This window comes from Antechinus flavipes, chromosome 4 (assembly GCF_016432865.1).
Source record: "Antechinus flavipes isolate AdamAnt ecotype Samford, QLD, Australia chromosome 4, AdamAnt_v2, whole genome shotgun sequence".
In the NCBI taxonomy this organism is placed as follows: Eukaryota; Metazoa; Chordata; class Mammalia; order Dasyuromorphia; family Dasyuridae; genus Antechinus; species Antechinus flavipes.
Window position 1 is genome coordinate 41,335,767 of NC_067401.1, and position 17,774 is coordinate 41,353,540.

Consider the following 17,774-nt stretch of genomic DNA (forward strand, 5'->3'; position numbering starts at 1 on the left):
TCTAGAATAGGCACACTTGCAATCAGTAGATAAGTATTTTTATATTGTCACCGGAAATGGAAGTCTCTTCCCATTGATTGATTACTATCGAGATCACAGCCTAAACTGAAGTGCCTAATCTTACAATATGAGCCTCTACTCCTAGTTAAATCATCACTCTGTCTCCTCCCCTCAATTGAATATGTCTTTAATTAAATTCTTCCCTTTCATTTTTGACTAAGTCCCCACCTCTGATTACATTTTATAGTCCTTTGCAATTCTGAGTCTCCACCCCATAATTTTTTTCCCCTTGTTCTGTGCTAGCCTTCATTTCTTAAGTTTCAATTTCATTTTTCTGATTTAAGTTTCATAATTTGGTGGAAACTAAATCTTCATCCAGTTTTCACAGGGTTACAAATGATTTAGCAACCATCACTAATAAGGAGCAGAAAAAAAAAAACTAATAAGGAGCAGAGAGCTTGGAAAACTATTTCAGAAGGCAAAGGATATAAGATTACTGCTAAGAATAATTTACCAGCAAAACTGAACATAATCATTAAAGGGGGGGAAATGAATTTTTAATGAAAAAGAGGACTTCCAAGCATTTTTGATGAAAAGACCAAAACTGCATGAAACTTTAAAGTTCAAATACAGGAGTTAAAAAAAAAACAAACCCAACTTAAGGTAAATATGATTGAGCAATGGATAGGAGTTTAGACAAGAATAAAGTACTTATATTTAGATATAGGGAGATACTGCATATCTTCTCAGAACCCTGTCATTAGGGGTTATAGAGACTATCTGATTAGAACCTGAGAGAGGTTCTTTTAGATTTTGGTGATCTTACAAAGAAGAATGGAAAAAGAAGAGAAATTTGCTGGTGGGTGGGGAGGATGAGGAAGGTGAGGAAGAACAGAAAAATTTATCTCACAGAATCTAGGTGTTCTGGTAGACTTGTTGAGAAAGTGGGAGGAAAGTGTGGGGGTTGGGGAAGAGATTTTTCAAATCTCATTCTCCTTTGAACTGGTCTAAGGAGAGAAGAATACACATACATAAGCAGATTTGGTTATAGAAATCTTTTCACTGAAGAGGGGGAGAAGGAGGAATTAGAGGAAAGGTACATTAAGGGAGAATTGCTTTATGAGTTACACGAATATTTGGATCTTTTTTTGAAGCTGCAATGAATGGGAATCTGAGAGGATGCCTATCAGTTGGGAAATGACTGAAGAGATTATAGAGTATAAATGTAGTAGAATACCACTGTGTTTGTAAGAAATGATGACTTTTGTTTCAGAGAAACATGGAAAAGCTTGTATGATGCAGAGTGAATTGATCAGAACTAGAACAGTTGATATAGTGACAATTGTAAAGTCAAACAATTTTGAAAGAATTAGGATCGCTAATCCTAAGAATGACTAACTATGATGCTGGAAAACTAATGAAACATGTTACTCCCACCTTCTGATAGAGGTGAAAGATTTAGTTTAGAATCATTCATTTTCTCTGACACACACACACACACACACACACACACACACACATACATACACACCCTCTTTTGGTTATAGCCAGTGCAGAAATTTTTTTTTGACTATGAAAAAAGAAAAAAACAAAACCTCAACAACAACAACAAAAAAGAACGGAGAAAGATGAGAACAATAATAACTTTACATAAAGCAATTTCATTTGAATGGGAAGCTAGACTGCAGGGAGTTAAAAAAAAAAAAAAGAAGAAAGAAAGGATATGATGGAGGCATCAATTTTGGATGGCCATCTCAAGGAGTTTAGCTATGAAAGGAAGGAAAGATATAGGTGGCAGGAATAGATGGATCAAGCAAGAGGGTTTTAGAACAGGAGAGATATGAGAGTCCTTAATTTAGCATATAGAAGCATATAGCAGATAGGGAAAGATTCAGGATTAGTGGAGAAATGGGTGTGATTGAGTGGACAGTCTGCTAAAGAATGAGATGAAATGTGATCACTATTGCATATAAACTAGTTTGCCCTGGCAAGGAGAACATAGCTATTTATATGAGATAGGGGTAAAGGAGAAGATAGTGACGTGATCTATGATGTGGAGTTTGTCACCAAATAATGGCAGGCACCAAAAGTTGGGGTTCAGTCTTGTGAAGAATTCACATTGGCCATTCTCTTTGGCAAAAGGTAGATTTATTTGGGGAAGACATAATAGACAAAAAGAAGGGATACATAGGAATGGTAAATATGGAATAGAGTGGGAGAACATATGTAAGACAAGTTCCTCAGTGGAACTCACAATTACCCCATGAGGTTGGGATATACCCTTTGCTAGCAGACTAAATCCTAAAAGGAACTTATCATCTTAAAATTTAAGTAGCTTTTAAGGAGGAGAAGTAAAGTTGGAAAGTATAGTGGAGTTAGGGGAGATACTATGTGGCATGGGGGAAAGGGAAGAGAAAAGACACCATGAGACAGAGTGCTGTGGTGGACTGACCCAAAGGAAGGAAACCATCCTACAATAGGGAGAATTTAACTTCAGGGACATGATTGGTATTCCTGACAGGGCATCACAAGGTGAGACTGCATGAGACTCCTACTGAGGGTGAGTCTCAGGAGTATGACAAAACTTGGAATTTCAGATCAGACCACCTCCTCAAAGGGTGGGAGCATGAGCTAAACTAGATCTCTATCTGAATCGCTTGCCTCAGGGATCAATTATTTAGTTTCTCTTGGTCCAAAACAATATTCAGAATATCAATAGGATAAGGCATCATCTGAGTGATATGCTGTGAGAATGTGATAAAAATAATCTGAGAAAGTGGACAAAGGAAAAGTAATGAGATTTAAAGAAAGGTGGAAAGGTTTTGAAAAGCCTCTGTAATAGGCTGTTTAATTAGGGTAGTATAAAAGTATTGTCTTGCAGCAGTGAGGGCCTATTTGACATTAAATTTAAATTAGTTGTAGACTCATTCAGCAAGGGTTTTTAAAATTTTTCTTTAGCTTTAGTCAGCAATACATGAATAAGATCAAAGGTGATTGATAGTGGGAGTAACCTAAGGCTGAGAGTTGGCAAAGCAAGAGCAAAAGGGCAAGGGGGCAAAGTACTCAAATCAGAATCTGTAAAGGTTTAAGCCAAGACTGAAAATAGCATTTTTAATCTTTTTGATGAGACGAAAATATTTTGGTGTAACCATTGCTTTCGTTAAAACTTTCACTCTTTTTTTTGAAAGCAAAAAAAAAAAAAACCCTTCAAAATACTTTGTCTTTCTCAAATTTAAATGTCTATTTTTATGTAAATTTCACAATGTATAGAATGTTGGTATCATTTTAAATGATATAATTTAAACATATATTGATGATGTTTTCAAAAGGTTTCATTGATAAGAATGTGTGGTCAAAATGGAGAATGCAAAAATCATCCACGAAACATATGAATATTATCAGAAAAGAGCAGATGGATATTTAGAACAAGTTATAGAAGATCATGGCAGTTTTTAAAAATTATCATTAAATTAAACATGGCACTTTGCCTGACTTTTCAAGGGATGGGATAGGCTTGGGAAGAGAAAGTGAGGATTTGGAACTCAAAATTTAAAAAATGCTAAAATTCATATCTAATTGGAATTATTAATAAGATAAATAAAAATGTATTAAAAACCCCAAGTTAAAAAAATTATTTGCAACAGAAACTCATTATTTAAAATCTTCCATTCTTTATATATCAAAATGATGGAGGTATCAATTACAGATGTTTAAAGTTTGTCAAATACACAATTTTTAAAAAGAGAATTAATAATTAACTTTGGACACTCAGAGACTTTGAGAGTATTGGAGGAAAAGAGATATTAAACACTAATTATGTCATTTCTAATTCTGAATTATGATGATATCTAAAATATTTTGCCTCTGATCCATCTATTTGTTGTTGTTTGTCCTTCATTCTCAAAGATGACCATGACATCAGGAAAGTGATGCTATAAGTAATTTGTGAGTAATTGTGTCAGTACAATTTTACCAAATGATAACTTGAAGTCAGTATGCACTGTAATGAATAGTATGTAATGTTATTTAATACAGTGATTAATTTTAAATCACTGACTGTACTGGACAGAAAATAGGTATTTGACCATTGACTTACTGACCTTTATAGCTTCTGACCATAAAGTACCAGCACTTAAATCAGTCACTGATAGCATCCCTAATACTGAAAAAACAAAATTCTGAGGTCAGGTAAGGAAATCATTGGGGAGTTCAGATTAAAAAATAGTAATGAATATAAATTTGCATAAGGTTCAAGGGTATTTCTCTGTGGGGCATTACTTCAACTGGATCATGACTCATAGCACAGCTTTCCTGCTTTGCCAACAGTTCAGACTTTAATAATTCTATCTCTTAGAAACAAGAGGGAAAGGGAAATGAAATAATTAAAGCCAGGAAGTATATTTCCTTTTTTAATGTTAGTGAATGTTGAATACTTCTTGCTTTTAAGTTGGTTTATACAGCCAGGTTAAAATATACTAGTAAGTATTCCTAAAATCAAACCGTAAAAAAGTATCCATATGTAATATACATTAGAATTAAAATTTTTAAATATTACTATATATACAATATATACATGTGTATTTTAAAGTTTAATTTTGAATTTGATGAACACTAAAAAAAAGAATGTTTTCTGTATGTGGTATAAAACAAAAAGGAACCAACAGTATTATATATGGCTTGCATTAAAAAAAAAATTATTGAGGTTCATGTTCTTTTTTTAAAATTAATTTAACATTGCCTAAAATTTCCCCTTGTATTTGTCCTCCTGTCCTTCCCAGAGAGTCATATCTCATGAGAAAGAATATTTTTTTTTGGAAGAAAGAAGAAAACTCAGCCAAATAATTTAATTAATTTTTTTAAACCTTGAATATGCATTTTTCATACTTGTGAATTTCATACCTCTTTAGACAGGGGGCCAGGCTTTGTAATTTTGCTGCTTTCACTTTTCAAAAAAATCATTTTGTGACTTTGTTCTTTCCATTTGTATTGTTATCATTATGGATGTTGTTTTCTTCTGTTTATTTCACTCTGTATTTGGTCATATGTTTATGTCTTCTTTTATAATAAGCACAGTAATACTCTATTGCGTTTTTGTACTACAGTTTTTCTTTGTCTTTTTTATAATATACACAGTAATATTCTATCTTATAATAAACAGTGCTATTCTGTTGCATTCCTGTACTGCAGTTTGGTTAGCCATTTATTCCCCTCATCGATGGGCAATAACTTTGTTTCTAATTCTTTGTTACTAAAAAATAAAGAAGGGCTGCTATAAATAGTTTTATTTAAGAAGGGGCTTTCTTATCAATGACTCTTTGGGCTATATGTCTAGTAGTGCAATCTCTAGGTCAAAGGGTATGGATACATTAGTCATTTTCTTTATATAATTCCAAATGACTTTCCAGAATACTTGTACTAATCCACAAGTCCAACAGTATACTAGCATGATTCTCTTCCCACCTATCCCAGTCCAACATCTTTTCTTCTCTTGTTGTTAATTTGCTGAATGTGAAGTAAAACTTGAGGGTTGTTTTTGGTTTGCACATTTCTTATTACCTCAACTTGCACTCATATGGTTATGTTTTTATGGTTACAGTTCTTGTGAGAACTGTTCATGTCTTTTCATGATTTATCTGTTGAGGAATTACTTTTTTTTTTTCTGACCCAATTGGGATTAAGTGACTTGCCCAGGATCACACATCCAGAAAATGTTAAGTGTCTGAGATCAGATTTGAATTCAGGTCCTCCTGACTTCAGGGCTGGTGCTCTATCCATTGCGCCACTTAGCTGCCCCAAAGAATTTTGATGATGTATCTGTTAGTTTATGTATCTTAGATATCAAATGTTTATCTGAGAAATTTGATAAAAAGTATTTTTCTCCTTTTCATTTGCTTCCTTTTTCCTAGATGAATTAATTTGTTTATATAGAGGATTGAGCAGCAAGGTGATATGGGGGTACTGGGGATAGAGGGCTGGATTTACAGTGAGGAAGGCTTTATGTTCAAATGTGGATTCAGGCAGTATAAGTGTGAGTCACTTAATTACTCTGCCTCAGTTTATTTTCTCTTATGGTGGAGATTATAACATCAAATCAGATGAAATATTTGTAAAGCCCTTAACACAGTACCTGGCATAAAATAGGCATATAATAATGCTTGTTCCCTTTCCCCTTGTCTTTTACCTTTAGCTTTACTATAGTACCTATCACATAACAGATGCATCAATTTATGTAAGTCTTTCCAGGCCTCTCTGAAATCATCCTGCTGGTCATTTCTTACAGAGCAATAATATTCTATAATATTCATATACCACAATTTATTCAACCATTCTCCAGCTGATGGGCATCCACTCAGTTTCCAGTTTCTGGCCACTACAAAAAGGGCTGCCACAAACATTTTTGCACATGTGGGTCCCTTTCCCTTCTTTAATATCTCTTTGGGATATAAGCCCAGTAGCAACACTGCTGGATCAAAGGGTATGCATAGTTTGATAATTTTTTGAGCATAATTCCAAATTGTTTTCCACAATGTTTGGATTCGTTCACAACTCCACCAACAATATATTAGTGTCTATTTTCCCACATCCCCTTCAACATTCGTCCTTGTCTTTTCCTGTCATCTTAGCCAGTCTGACAGGTGTATAGTAGTTGATCAGTTTTCTAATTCAGGCTTTTCTGAATCGATCAAGGCTGCTTATGAGAGAATCCAGAGTCAGGTTGATTGTCAGAGAAGCATCTTGTCACCACACCTGAACTCCAATTCTTTCTACCTAATAGAAGCCTTATGCTCTTAATGTCAGGCTCACTTTTCTCTTTTAAGCCTCCTCCTCCACTTGTACCCACTTTGTGGTGGTGATTCTTCATCTGTACGTGACTCTTCATGATCTCATTAGAGTTTGCTTGGCAAACATACTGGAGTGGTTTGCCATTTCCTTCTCAAGCTTATTCTACAGATGAGGAAACTAAGGAAAATAAGGTTATGCGATCACATAGCTAAGGTGTACTGAGATCAAATTTGAACTCTTGAAGATTTTTTTTCCTGACTCTAAATCCAGCACTCTATCCACTGTGGCACCTAGCTGTCAGCCAGGAAGGAGTTGAGGTGAGGACCATGCCTTAAACCCAAATTGTTCTGACTTATTGACTTGACCAAACTAGGTTCCTGGTCAAGGCCCACTTGGTTATTGTTTGGTCCCTTATTGGTTCAGAGTGAATGGAAATAGCAGTTGTTTCTGTTTTGACCTAAAACACTGAAGGTCTTTCCCTCCCAGATGGTTTACACTTTTTTTTTTTTTTTTTTGGCCTCATTTTCTGCCTCATTTTTTTGTAATCTTAATCTGTGAATGGCTATTTTGCCTTAATCTAACAGACAAAGGGCCTTAGGTCAAATTCTCCCACTGCATCCTGGGCCATCTGTAGTCCTTATCTGTATCTTATCATTGGACTCCCATGGTTTTGGAGGAGAAAGTGAGGCTGGTGACTTTGCATAGCCCTCCCTCACTTAAATCCAATTCACTTGCATGTCTTGGCATTACCTCCTGATATTTTGGTTCTTTTTGAGAATAACAAACAAAGCTGTAAGATAGGAGGTATACTATATAATGATGACTAATCTTTTAAAGTTTATGATTATCTATCCTAGAATTAGAGCTGGCAGGGACATAGTACCGGGCTCTTAAACTTTTTCCACTCATGATCCCTTTTTTGCCCAAGAAAGTTTTACATCTGTCTTGCATCTGAGCCGAGGTGTTTCTAGTAGCTTACATGCATGCAGTGCAAAGTGCACATGTTTGTTCAGAACCAAGACTGCAGTGAAGTTGAGCTATACAGCATGGCCAAGTCTTGCCAGAATCACCTCAGATTCATTGCACATTTGATTTTGAATTAACTTTTGGTTCAGAAACCTTTTACTGTTGCCAAATTTTTTGGGACCCCCCCCCCCATATTTAGGTACTCAAGACCATATGGGATTTTGACCCACAGTTTAAAAAGATTTGACATAGTCTAGACCTCTTGCTTTGTAGAGGATGTTCCAGAAGAGTGGGAGAAGCAAAGATTTAAACTTACCAATGTAATTAATGCCAATCAGGATTTGGATCCTTTGTAAAACTCCTAATTACTTCAATTATTTAATTCAATTCAGTCAACATTTATTAAGCACCTACTGGTGAGATTGAATAGAGCAATTGGCACCAAACGATGAGATAGATGTAGATACCAAATGATGGAGTTCGACACCAAATGATAGGGTTCGGTAGCAATTTACATGTGAAGAACTCACAGGGTCTTTCTCCTTACCCAAAAATAATATTGTTCATGAGAAGAGGTTGCAATCAAAGTGAAGAGGTAAAATAGGGACTAGGAGTTGTAAATATGAAATAGATTTTAGAGAGCATATAATTAGCAAAGAAAGGGGTTTTAACAATTAACAGTGGAAAAGACAAGTTTCTCAGTGAAACTCACAGTTAACCAGGAGAAGGGAATTATTCCATGAGGTGCAAGTACACCACTGACTGGCAGGCTAAAACCTAAAAGGGAATTAGCACCCTAATAGTAGTAAAGAAAAAGACACGATAAGGCATGTGGGAGGAGATAAGAAAGACACCAGGAGGCAGAACACCTTGTCGAACTAACCCAAAAGAGATGTTGTAGACCATCTAGGAGAAAGTTAACCATGGAGGTTTGACATCATAACTTAGCTTTCTGATTGGATATAGTAATGAGGAGTAGTCCTGTAAGGTTGAGCTAATCCCCAATCCTGATCTTCCTTGCCTCAGGGAGTAATCTTATTAGTATTTTGGGCTTTCTCTGCCAAAACCACCTTATGACCCACGACCTCATCACCTACCATGGGCCAAGCTTTTGTTATTTGGTCCTTGTTCTGAAAAGGACCATGACATTGGGCGGTGATGCTGTGACATGTAAATGAATTGTTTTGAAGTGAGGAAGGCTGTGCAAAGTCATCTGCCTCGCTTTTTCATTTGGAACCATCTGGGTCCAGTGGTCAGATATAGATCAGGAGGACTGTGGCATATCCTGGCCTTTTTAAGTTAAAGTCTTTAACAAGTCTCAATTTGACTGAAGCAACCACTCATTCATTTAGCAATTTAGGCTGGGTAAGAATTGAGGCAAAAAATGTCTTTTCTTACATAGATTTTGAACTATTTGGGAGGAAAAGAACCCCAGGGTTTCTGGTCAAACCACAATTGCTATTTATGTTCACACTTTGGCTATGGGACCAAAACAAAAACAGGGTGGACTTTTTGTTGGCCTACCTGTGAGAGCTCATGTGATCTGGATTTTAAGCTTGATGCTTAAACTGTGCCTGGCCCTGAACTGAGCAATGTAAATAAAAAAGTCCCTGCGCTCAGAGAGCTTACATTCTAATGGGAGAAGACCACAAGCCAAAGGGAAAGAGCTGATAGGAGAAGGCTCCTAGGGGTAGGAGCCTGGAGTATCTTTTTGGGGGGAGTTGAAACCAAGCAGAGTGGTTCTGCCTTACTCAGCCAAGCTTGTGTTCTTTAGAAAGGAAGGCTTGGGGGGAGGGGAAGGGGTTGAATGTTTCACTCCCCATCCTTCCCATCAGACTGAATACAATCTCCCAGAATTGATTGTCTTTATAAGTCTGGAATTTTGAATATAGGCAGTTACCTAATCATAAGCCTTAAGGTATTGACTTAGAAATCTTCAAATGACAACGTGAGAAGATCCCTATATTGGGAGCTTCAGCTTTGAGTCTTAGTGTTTTTCTTCCTTTTGTAACTTGATTCAAGTCATTTTCCCTCTCTGAGCCTCAGTAATTGAGGCAGTGCTAGATTACATCCAAGATCCATTCTAGCCCTAAATTTATGCTATTCTGTGCTTTCCAGTTAGGATTTTTTTTTTTTTTTTTTTTTTTTTTTTTTTTTTGCACCACATGAGACTGCTACGTGTTATTTTGAGACACTTAGAGTCAGAAAACCAAACAGACCAGAAATATGGGAAAGCTCTGCCTTCGACCAATTTAGCAACACTGCTGTTAATGTCCTCTGCTGACAAGATGATATGTGGTACATCTGTTTCTGTCCCATCCAACATTATAATGTGTTGTTTCTATGCCCATTTATCTAGTAGAAATTTTTCATTGAGTTAGAATTGAGAAGGAAGATAGATAATTAAGATTTACCCAGATGCCGTATAGATATTTTTAAATGAGTGAAGCAGTTGGAAAAAAGAGAGGCTAATACTTTTGACATTGTTCACATCTATTTCTTCTCCTTTGGAAATCAGTTCACATATCCTCCAAACATATCAGTATTTGCTTATGTATAACAGAAAGCCATTGCCCAACTGGACGTGCCCTCTTACGGCATCAGTTTTTGTTTGTTTCCTGGCCTGAAACTGCACAGTCAGCTCTCTGACGACTTTTATTTCCTTTCCTTTATAGGAGTATATTTGCCCCAGATGTGAATCCGGCTTTATTGAAGAAGTGACTGATGATTCCAGGTATTGTACAAGCTCATGAATAAATCAGATGCTGTGTGATTAATCATTTGAATTGAATGAATTGAAGTCAATTTGGTTCTCTTATTCTAAAGAGACTGCAGTGGGGGAGAGAAAAGGGGAAAATGAAAAATGAGTTAGGATGGCTCACTGCTTAGAATGCTGGGCCTGCAGGCAGGGAGGCCTGACTTCACATCTAGCCTCCCACCACTTTGGGCAAGTCACCAGATCTTTGTTTGCCTCAGTTTCTTCACTTGTGAAATGGGAATGATAGCAGCTGGGGTAGGTTTGTTATGAGAATCTAGTAAGCTAAGATTTATAAAGTGCTTATCACAGTGCCTGGCATATAATCAGCACTATATAAATATTCCATTATTTTCCCTAGTCCAGTGATCCTGGGAATATGGCATTTTCTGGGAAATCCTTATTTCCATACCAGTTAGAATTGAGTTGATTATCATTTTGTTCTTAGGATTCTAGGATGCTTTTAGATTTATGATGATCTATTCTGTTGTATGAAAGCCAAGTCGCTATGCTACATCATGGGAGAGTAGTTTCTGGAGAAGGTAGCAAGCTTCACATATTCATAGCAGCTTTATTTATAAAGAACAGAATTCACTTGACTGTGGAGAAGCCATGTTTTCCTCCCTTTGACTGATACTTTAGAGGAACTCAGTTTATCTATAATGGGATCAAATTAATGCCAATTTGTTTAGGGAAACAGATTTCCATTTCTAGTCCCTGGAAGAAAGATGGACTGTCATTAAATCTAAGAAGACATTTCTATCCATTTCTGTCCTTATGTGGTGGACTAAGTAGAAATTGCTTAGAAGGGGAAGAACAATGGCAATCTTATAGGGCTTAATAGCTTAGGAACGTGCATTTTCTTGTATTATTTTAATAGAACAGTTTTATCCCAGGTGAAATAGTTTCATTTTCATGTTCCCTTTAAACTCAGGATAATTAGGTATTGGCTTTTTTTAGCATTTAGTAGTTAGTTAGTTGATTGATAAGATAGTTGAATTAATGATTCTTTCTAGCTAAGTAGCTAAGTAAACAAGATGATGTATTCAGGCCTATCTCCTTTGAGTCCTGCAGAACCAAAATTTGCTCATAATGGTTAAGGGGTAGAAGATAGGAACTGAACCCCTGGTTTCCTCCTGTATGTAGCTCCTATTAGGAATAATTCATTCCACAGTGCAGGTTGTCACCTTCTCTGTAGCTTATAGTTTGGAGAGACTTACCTTGAATACTGAAAGAGGTTGAGACTTGCTCAGTGTAATGCTGCCAGGATGTTTGGGGGAAGATTAGAACCCAGAGTTTCCTGGGCTAGAGCCAGCTAACTGTAACACAGTGTCTCTCACAGTTAATGAGAGTTGTTAATTCCCTTACTGTTGCTGTTGGCAGAATCTAAAGTTGAAAGCTCCTCCAAACCCAGGGGAAAACTACCACCTTACAGTATGTACAGTGTTGGTTTGTTTTTACTAATGAGTGGAGAGTGTGTGCATAAATAAACTGGAGTTGCTGACCTCATCCTTTGTCCACTTGATGCATGGGTTCAATTTAGGACAGACCTACAGTTTCACAGCTCCCATAACTCGAATTCTGAGGAAGCCGTTTTAGCAAAGCTAAACCTGCATTCTGGCATGACATCAGAAAAGCGTGTGGGCGGCATGTTAACTTGGGCTGACTTTCTGTTTGTATTCCATATGTATCCAGTGCTTATTGCAGATACTTGGGTCTTGCATGCATTAAGACCATATCAACTAATGAGATTGGTAGTGTCTGGGCTTAATTTTTTCAAGTTTTTTTTTTTTTTTTTTTTACATTTAAGTTAATTTTTTATACTTACATTGGCAAGTGTCTACCTTAAGAAGGGCAAAGTTTAGCTTGACAGTACAAATGAAAAACAGCGTTGGATGTCTAGATTTCATAGCTCTCTCTTCTCTTAACTTTACAGTGCTTTCCATTTACCACTTTGCACATAGAATGTAAAGCTGGACAGGCACTGCTGTGGCCAAACGCTGCTGACATATGAGGTCTGGTAACTCCAGAAAGACATCAGTCTGTTGAATGAAGTCCTTCCCCTAGGTTGGAGAGCTATTGGAGAAGGAATAATGGAGTAAAGGTCACAAGCCTTGCTAGTTTGTAAATATTTGACTAGGTAACAGCAATGAGGTTTTCTTTCTCTAGCCTAGCTTTGTACATATTAATTTGAAGGACCTTATGTACTTGCTGTAGATCAGAGGTCAGCAAGCTGCCAGAGGACCACATCTGGCTCTCTTTTTTGATGTGGTCTTGAGCTTAGAAAAGTTTTTAGATTTAAAATGTAAAAACCCTTCTTAGCTCCCTAACCTTCTTAGCTCTTTGGCATAATTTGCTGATTTCTTGCTATAGATGGTTGTATTTCATGAGTTCCTGTAAATAAATATATTCTCTACAGTTGTTAAAAATGGGTCTCATGTTTTAAGATACTTGAGTTTTGAGGATGAAGTTGCACTAAAACTTTTTGGGATATTCTGGATAAAGCTTTTTTTCCAGAGAGACATGAAAATTCACCAAACATTTTTACCAGAGAAGTACAGGTATATTGGGCCTATGCAGCACTGGAGTTTAAATTTGAAAAAGACATTTTCCTGTGGCCATGTAGTTCTTCTATATGTATCTTTTTATTTAGTATTAAAACGTGATGCTTCATTGATTCAAATTTGCCTTGTGAATCCAGTGTTGGACTTTGTTCTCCCAATGAGAGGTCTGGTGTAGTTTTAGGTGGAAATGTAGAAGGATAGATTTCTATGTTCTAAGTAATTCCTTAACAAGTAAACCATGTTCTTTTCTTAGATCTGGTGAAAGTCGTTTGTGTTCCTTATGTTATTTCTCCTCAAAGGAAGGGCTATTTAAAGTACATGATACAAGACCCACCTTTTTGCAGTGGTTTAATTTGCTTCCTGAGGGAAGGAAAAGCTAGGTAATCACTTCTTGAAGGGGGGACTGAGACTGTGATAAGAATTATGCAAGCAGAAGTAGGGCCTCTAATTTTTCTCTTTCTCCTTTGTGGGACTATAACTTAAAAGAAATCCCTATAGGAGGTGGTTTGTGGGGGAATGTTAATAGCAAGGAGTGGGTGACCGTTGTAGAAAAAAGTATATATATATTTTTTAAGGAGAAGTAAATTCCATATTGATGAAGCTGACTTGGCATTGGCTCTGACTTCTAATTCAGTGAATAAGATATTTTTGTTATTGTATCAAAGGAAGTCCCAGCAATTGCCCATCAGTTTTGTGTGTAGCCTAACCTTCCTTCACTGAGCTGAGGAGATGATGAAATTTGGTGCAGAAATGCTCAGAGTGAAAACTGCAGGTTGGGTATTTGGCAGGAGAGAAAGTACAGCTTATCAGGTTATTTTGTGACTGCCAGAGGGACATGTAGCATGAAGTAAAAGTCATCTCAAGGACCTCCTTTTTCCAGCCACTGATTTCCTGCCAGCAAGGGAAATAAAGATATTGGGCAGTTTCCTTTGTAGCACACAGTGTGCCCCTTCTGATCTTGTGCTGAAGTTTTCCTTCGTGCATCCATGTCCTTTTGCTTTAGCAGGTTGTGTCTCAGAATAGGGTAAACTATTCTGAGTCAAAATCTTGGTTCTTTCTGTCCTAGAGCTTGTGTTTTTTTTTTTTTTTTTGAACTTTTTTTTAAAGTGATACATTGTTGAAAATATGACAAATACTTTTTTTTTCCTTTTGTGTAGAAGAAATTGTTTTGCTTGCCAATGGATCTCTCGCTGCCTCCTTCTTTTCCCCTCCCCCATTCATCCTTTGGCTTCACTTTGATCTCTCTGTTTGTTTTACTGACATTAATTTGTTTGATTTGTTTTCTTTGACAGAATAACCCACATTCCAGCTCCTTGTAATTTTGCAGTTGCCATGTGGTGAATTTTTTTTTTTTTCTTTATCAGGCTTTTGCTGTCATGTGTCTCCATCTATATTTAGCTTCTTGGAGAGGAACTTATTTCTGGGGATGGGATCACTACTCACTCTTGTTTCCCCTTAGTTTTTTAGATAGTGGTGGCAGCGGGATAGATGACAGCACTTCAACACAGTTTGCAGAGGTAAGTTTTACTTTGACCATGGAGGGGGAGGGGTTCTTTGAGCAGCTTGTTGGGATCAAAAGTTGAGCCAAAATTCAGTTCAGAATGGAGCACACAGTGGTGTGTGCATGAAAAATAGAGGCAGGATGTGGCCTGTTTGAGAGCCAAGTTTGGCTTTTGGTGGCTGGATCTTTAGTTGTGTGAGTTTAGTAAGAACGCCATTTCAGAGAAAATATCTTAGCTCTGACACATACTGTCAGAGTCCAATCAGAGTTCAAGTGTTGATTTTCTTACTGTCTTCTGCTTTTTTTTCTGTGTCATATAGGGTGTGTCAGAAGTTTAGTGTAGTTTTAACTTCACTAGCTTAAAGCCCTGCTAAAACTTTGGGGATGCATGATGTAGTATGAGAATAATGAGGTTGAACTGGGCTTTTGAATTGGCAGTGTCAAAGCCTTGCCATGACAGTATAATTCAAGATGAGCTGGTATTTCCAGGACTACATTTTGGCCCTTGTCATCAGAAAATAAGTTGCCTGTTCTGTGGAGGGGTGCTGGGTTTTAGCCCCCAGATCATACATTAATTGGGAGAGTTGAAATTTGGATGGGAGATAAGGATGGAGTATTTTGACATTGTTCAGGTCTCCAAAAGATTTTTCATATGCTTCATTATACATGCCTATTACCAAAAAGGAACTTGATTGTAATTTGAAAATAAATGATCACTTTATATGTTTATGATGATAAAATGTTATTTATATATATATATATATACATATATATATATATATCATTTAAATATTTAAATGTGCAGTAATTCTCCTTGAAACTTAACCCATTGTCCTAAAAGAGATTTCTTTGCATCCCTCTTCCAGTTTTTTGTTTTTGTTTTTTTTTCTTTTTTAATCTTTTAGTTACCACTTCATAGGTTAACCTAGCTTGGAAATAGGTACTGATTTCTGTTTCACTGTTTACTATTTCCTGTATCTATCTCTGATCAGATAATAAAGTTGTGATTACAATAATGAGCTTACAGACTAGAAGTAGGAAAGATGAAAGCTTAATTTAAAATATAAAATTCCTCTGTAATAGTATTTCACATGATAACTCCTTGTGGCTGGGTTCCATGTGTTAGGAGGGGATTACAGGAGAATTGAGGGGACTTGAAACCTTTAAGAGGATCTACTGAACGAACGGAGTATGATATCCTAAAGAAGAAAAAATTCTTTGGGGTAGAGGGCTGACAGAAACATAGGTATAGTTTTCAAATATTTTGAAAGGTTATCATGTGAAAAAGGGTTTAGGGTTGTTTTGCTTAGCCCCCCAAAACATAGGACAGTTGGATGGTAATTATATGGAATCTGATTTTGGTTCAACATAAAGAGGAATTTCCGAAAAAATTGTCAAGAAATGGAAGGCATTGACACATGAAAGTGTGTTTTCTGTCATTGGAGGTGCCCAAGAAGAGGCTAAATGAATGACCACTGTTGTAGGTGATGATGTAGAAGAACCTCATGCTTCTAGTGGGTGGGTAGAATCTGGGACCTTTGGAGGCTCTTCCAACTCTTAAGGTTAAATGATTCTATAAGTACCAGCTCAGTGGCTATCTGAGCCTCCAAGTCGTGAGCAAGTAGAGGAGTAACATTAACAAACTCTTAGTCAGATCCTAAGGCCTTTACTTATTTAAACATGTCTTTAAATTCATGAAAATGAGTAAATGAAGAACAAAGTCCAAAAAGAACTTGTTTGAATGCTCCCTGTCTGATTGTAAGAAGGCCTTGTTGACATTTGTCTAATCTAATTTGATCCTTACAACAATCCTGTGAAGCACATACTACAATTATCCCTGTTTAAAAGTGAGGCTGCAGTAAGTTAGCTGACCTGCTCAGGATCACATACAAACTGATATCTGAGGTAGTATTTGAACTCTTCTTGACGCTGGAGCCTCACACCAGCATTGCATCATGGTGTTCTGTGATTTCCAATTCCCTTCCAAATGCCCAGTTTGAATGTCATTGAATATCACAGCTTGGCACCAAGTAGGAGCTTAACAAATGCTTATTGACTTTCTGACTGAATTCCCATGGTTCAAATATCTAGAAAGATCCTGTCCTTTGTTAAGTATTCTTTTATTCTCTTTTGTTGTCTAGGGAGAGAAAAAGCTGAATTAATGGATTTGATGATTCTTTATCTTTCACCTCCATGATATCTATCCCATAGTTAGTTTCAGCCCTGGAAGCCTCTTTAAATTCTTGTCTTCATTAATCACTTGATCATACAAGTTATATAGTTAGCTGCTGGTTACACACAAGGCAGAAGAAATTTCATCTTTTTCCTCCCTTAAGATCTGACTCTTCTCTTGGGATAAATAAAAGAAGATTGGTGTGTCAGGTGAGCAGGAATGATTCAGACAGACCAGGAGATACACACTGAATAAGGAGATGATATCTGTGAGTCAATTTCCTAACTATAGTGATGCTAGATTCAAGACTGGGGCATGAGCTCCTTCTCTAGTGGGGACATAATTATGCCATTCCTCATACTCTGTAGAGTCTTATGATCTTAAGGCACTGATTACATTGTATCAGGACATCTGATTACCCCTGTTCAGTTGTACTCTTTTCCCCTTAATTTTGCCCTTCATTGGGATCCTGTGATTTCTTTGTGATTACCATTGCTAAAAAATTTAAATTATCTAGTAAGAATATAAAAGGAATTTCTCCTTCCTCCTACTCCTAACAATTAAGTTTTTATCAGGTGCCTACTCTGTACTTTGCATCATCATCCCCACCAGAGGATATAAAGGAGAGTCCCTGCTGCTGAGAAGTTTATAAGTGTACTTTAGTGGTAGTGGTTTGGGGATCAGGAGTGGGAACAATACATTTAGAGAATTTAAGTATTGATTCTATAATAGACACAAAATTGGGGTGGGGGGCAAATGGCAGTGGGACTTTGTACTTTAGGGAAGATTTCTTGGAAGAGTCTTTAAAGGAAATTAAGTATTTCAGAAGAAATTTGTATTCTGTTGCTTATATTCATACTTATTTGGAAAAAAAGATTGTATAAAGACCCCAGATGACAATTGATTTTTAACCTTTGTGTCATGGATATTTTCAGCAATCTGGTGAAACCTATAAACTTCTCAGAATGTTAGTAAATACATAAATCAAAATACATAGTATTATAATGGAAACCAGTTATAATGAAATATTTT

General features: G+C 36.6%; 1 protein-coding gene across 1 annotated transcript in view; it reads left to right on the forward strand.

The window, feature by feature from the left end:
• The window catches only part of RNF115 (ring finger protein 115), a 51,798-nt gene that overhangs the window by 15,062 nt on the left and 18,962 nt on the right, over positions 1-17,774 (forward strand). Inside the window, exons 2-3 of the mRNA XM_051992836.1 lie at positions 10,425-10,483; positions 14,528-14,585. Of these exons, the coding sequence (XP_051848796.1) occupies positions 10,425-10,483; positions 14,528-14,585 (117 nt within the window). The remainder of the gene's footprint in view (positions 1-10,424; positions 10,484-14,527; positions 14,586-17,774) is intronic.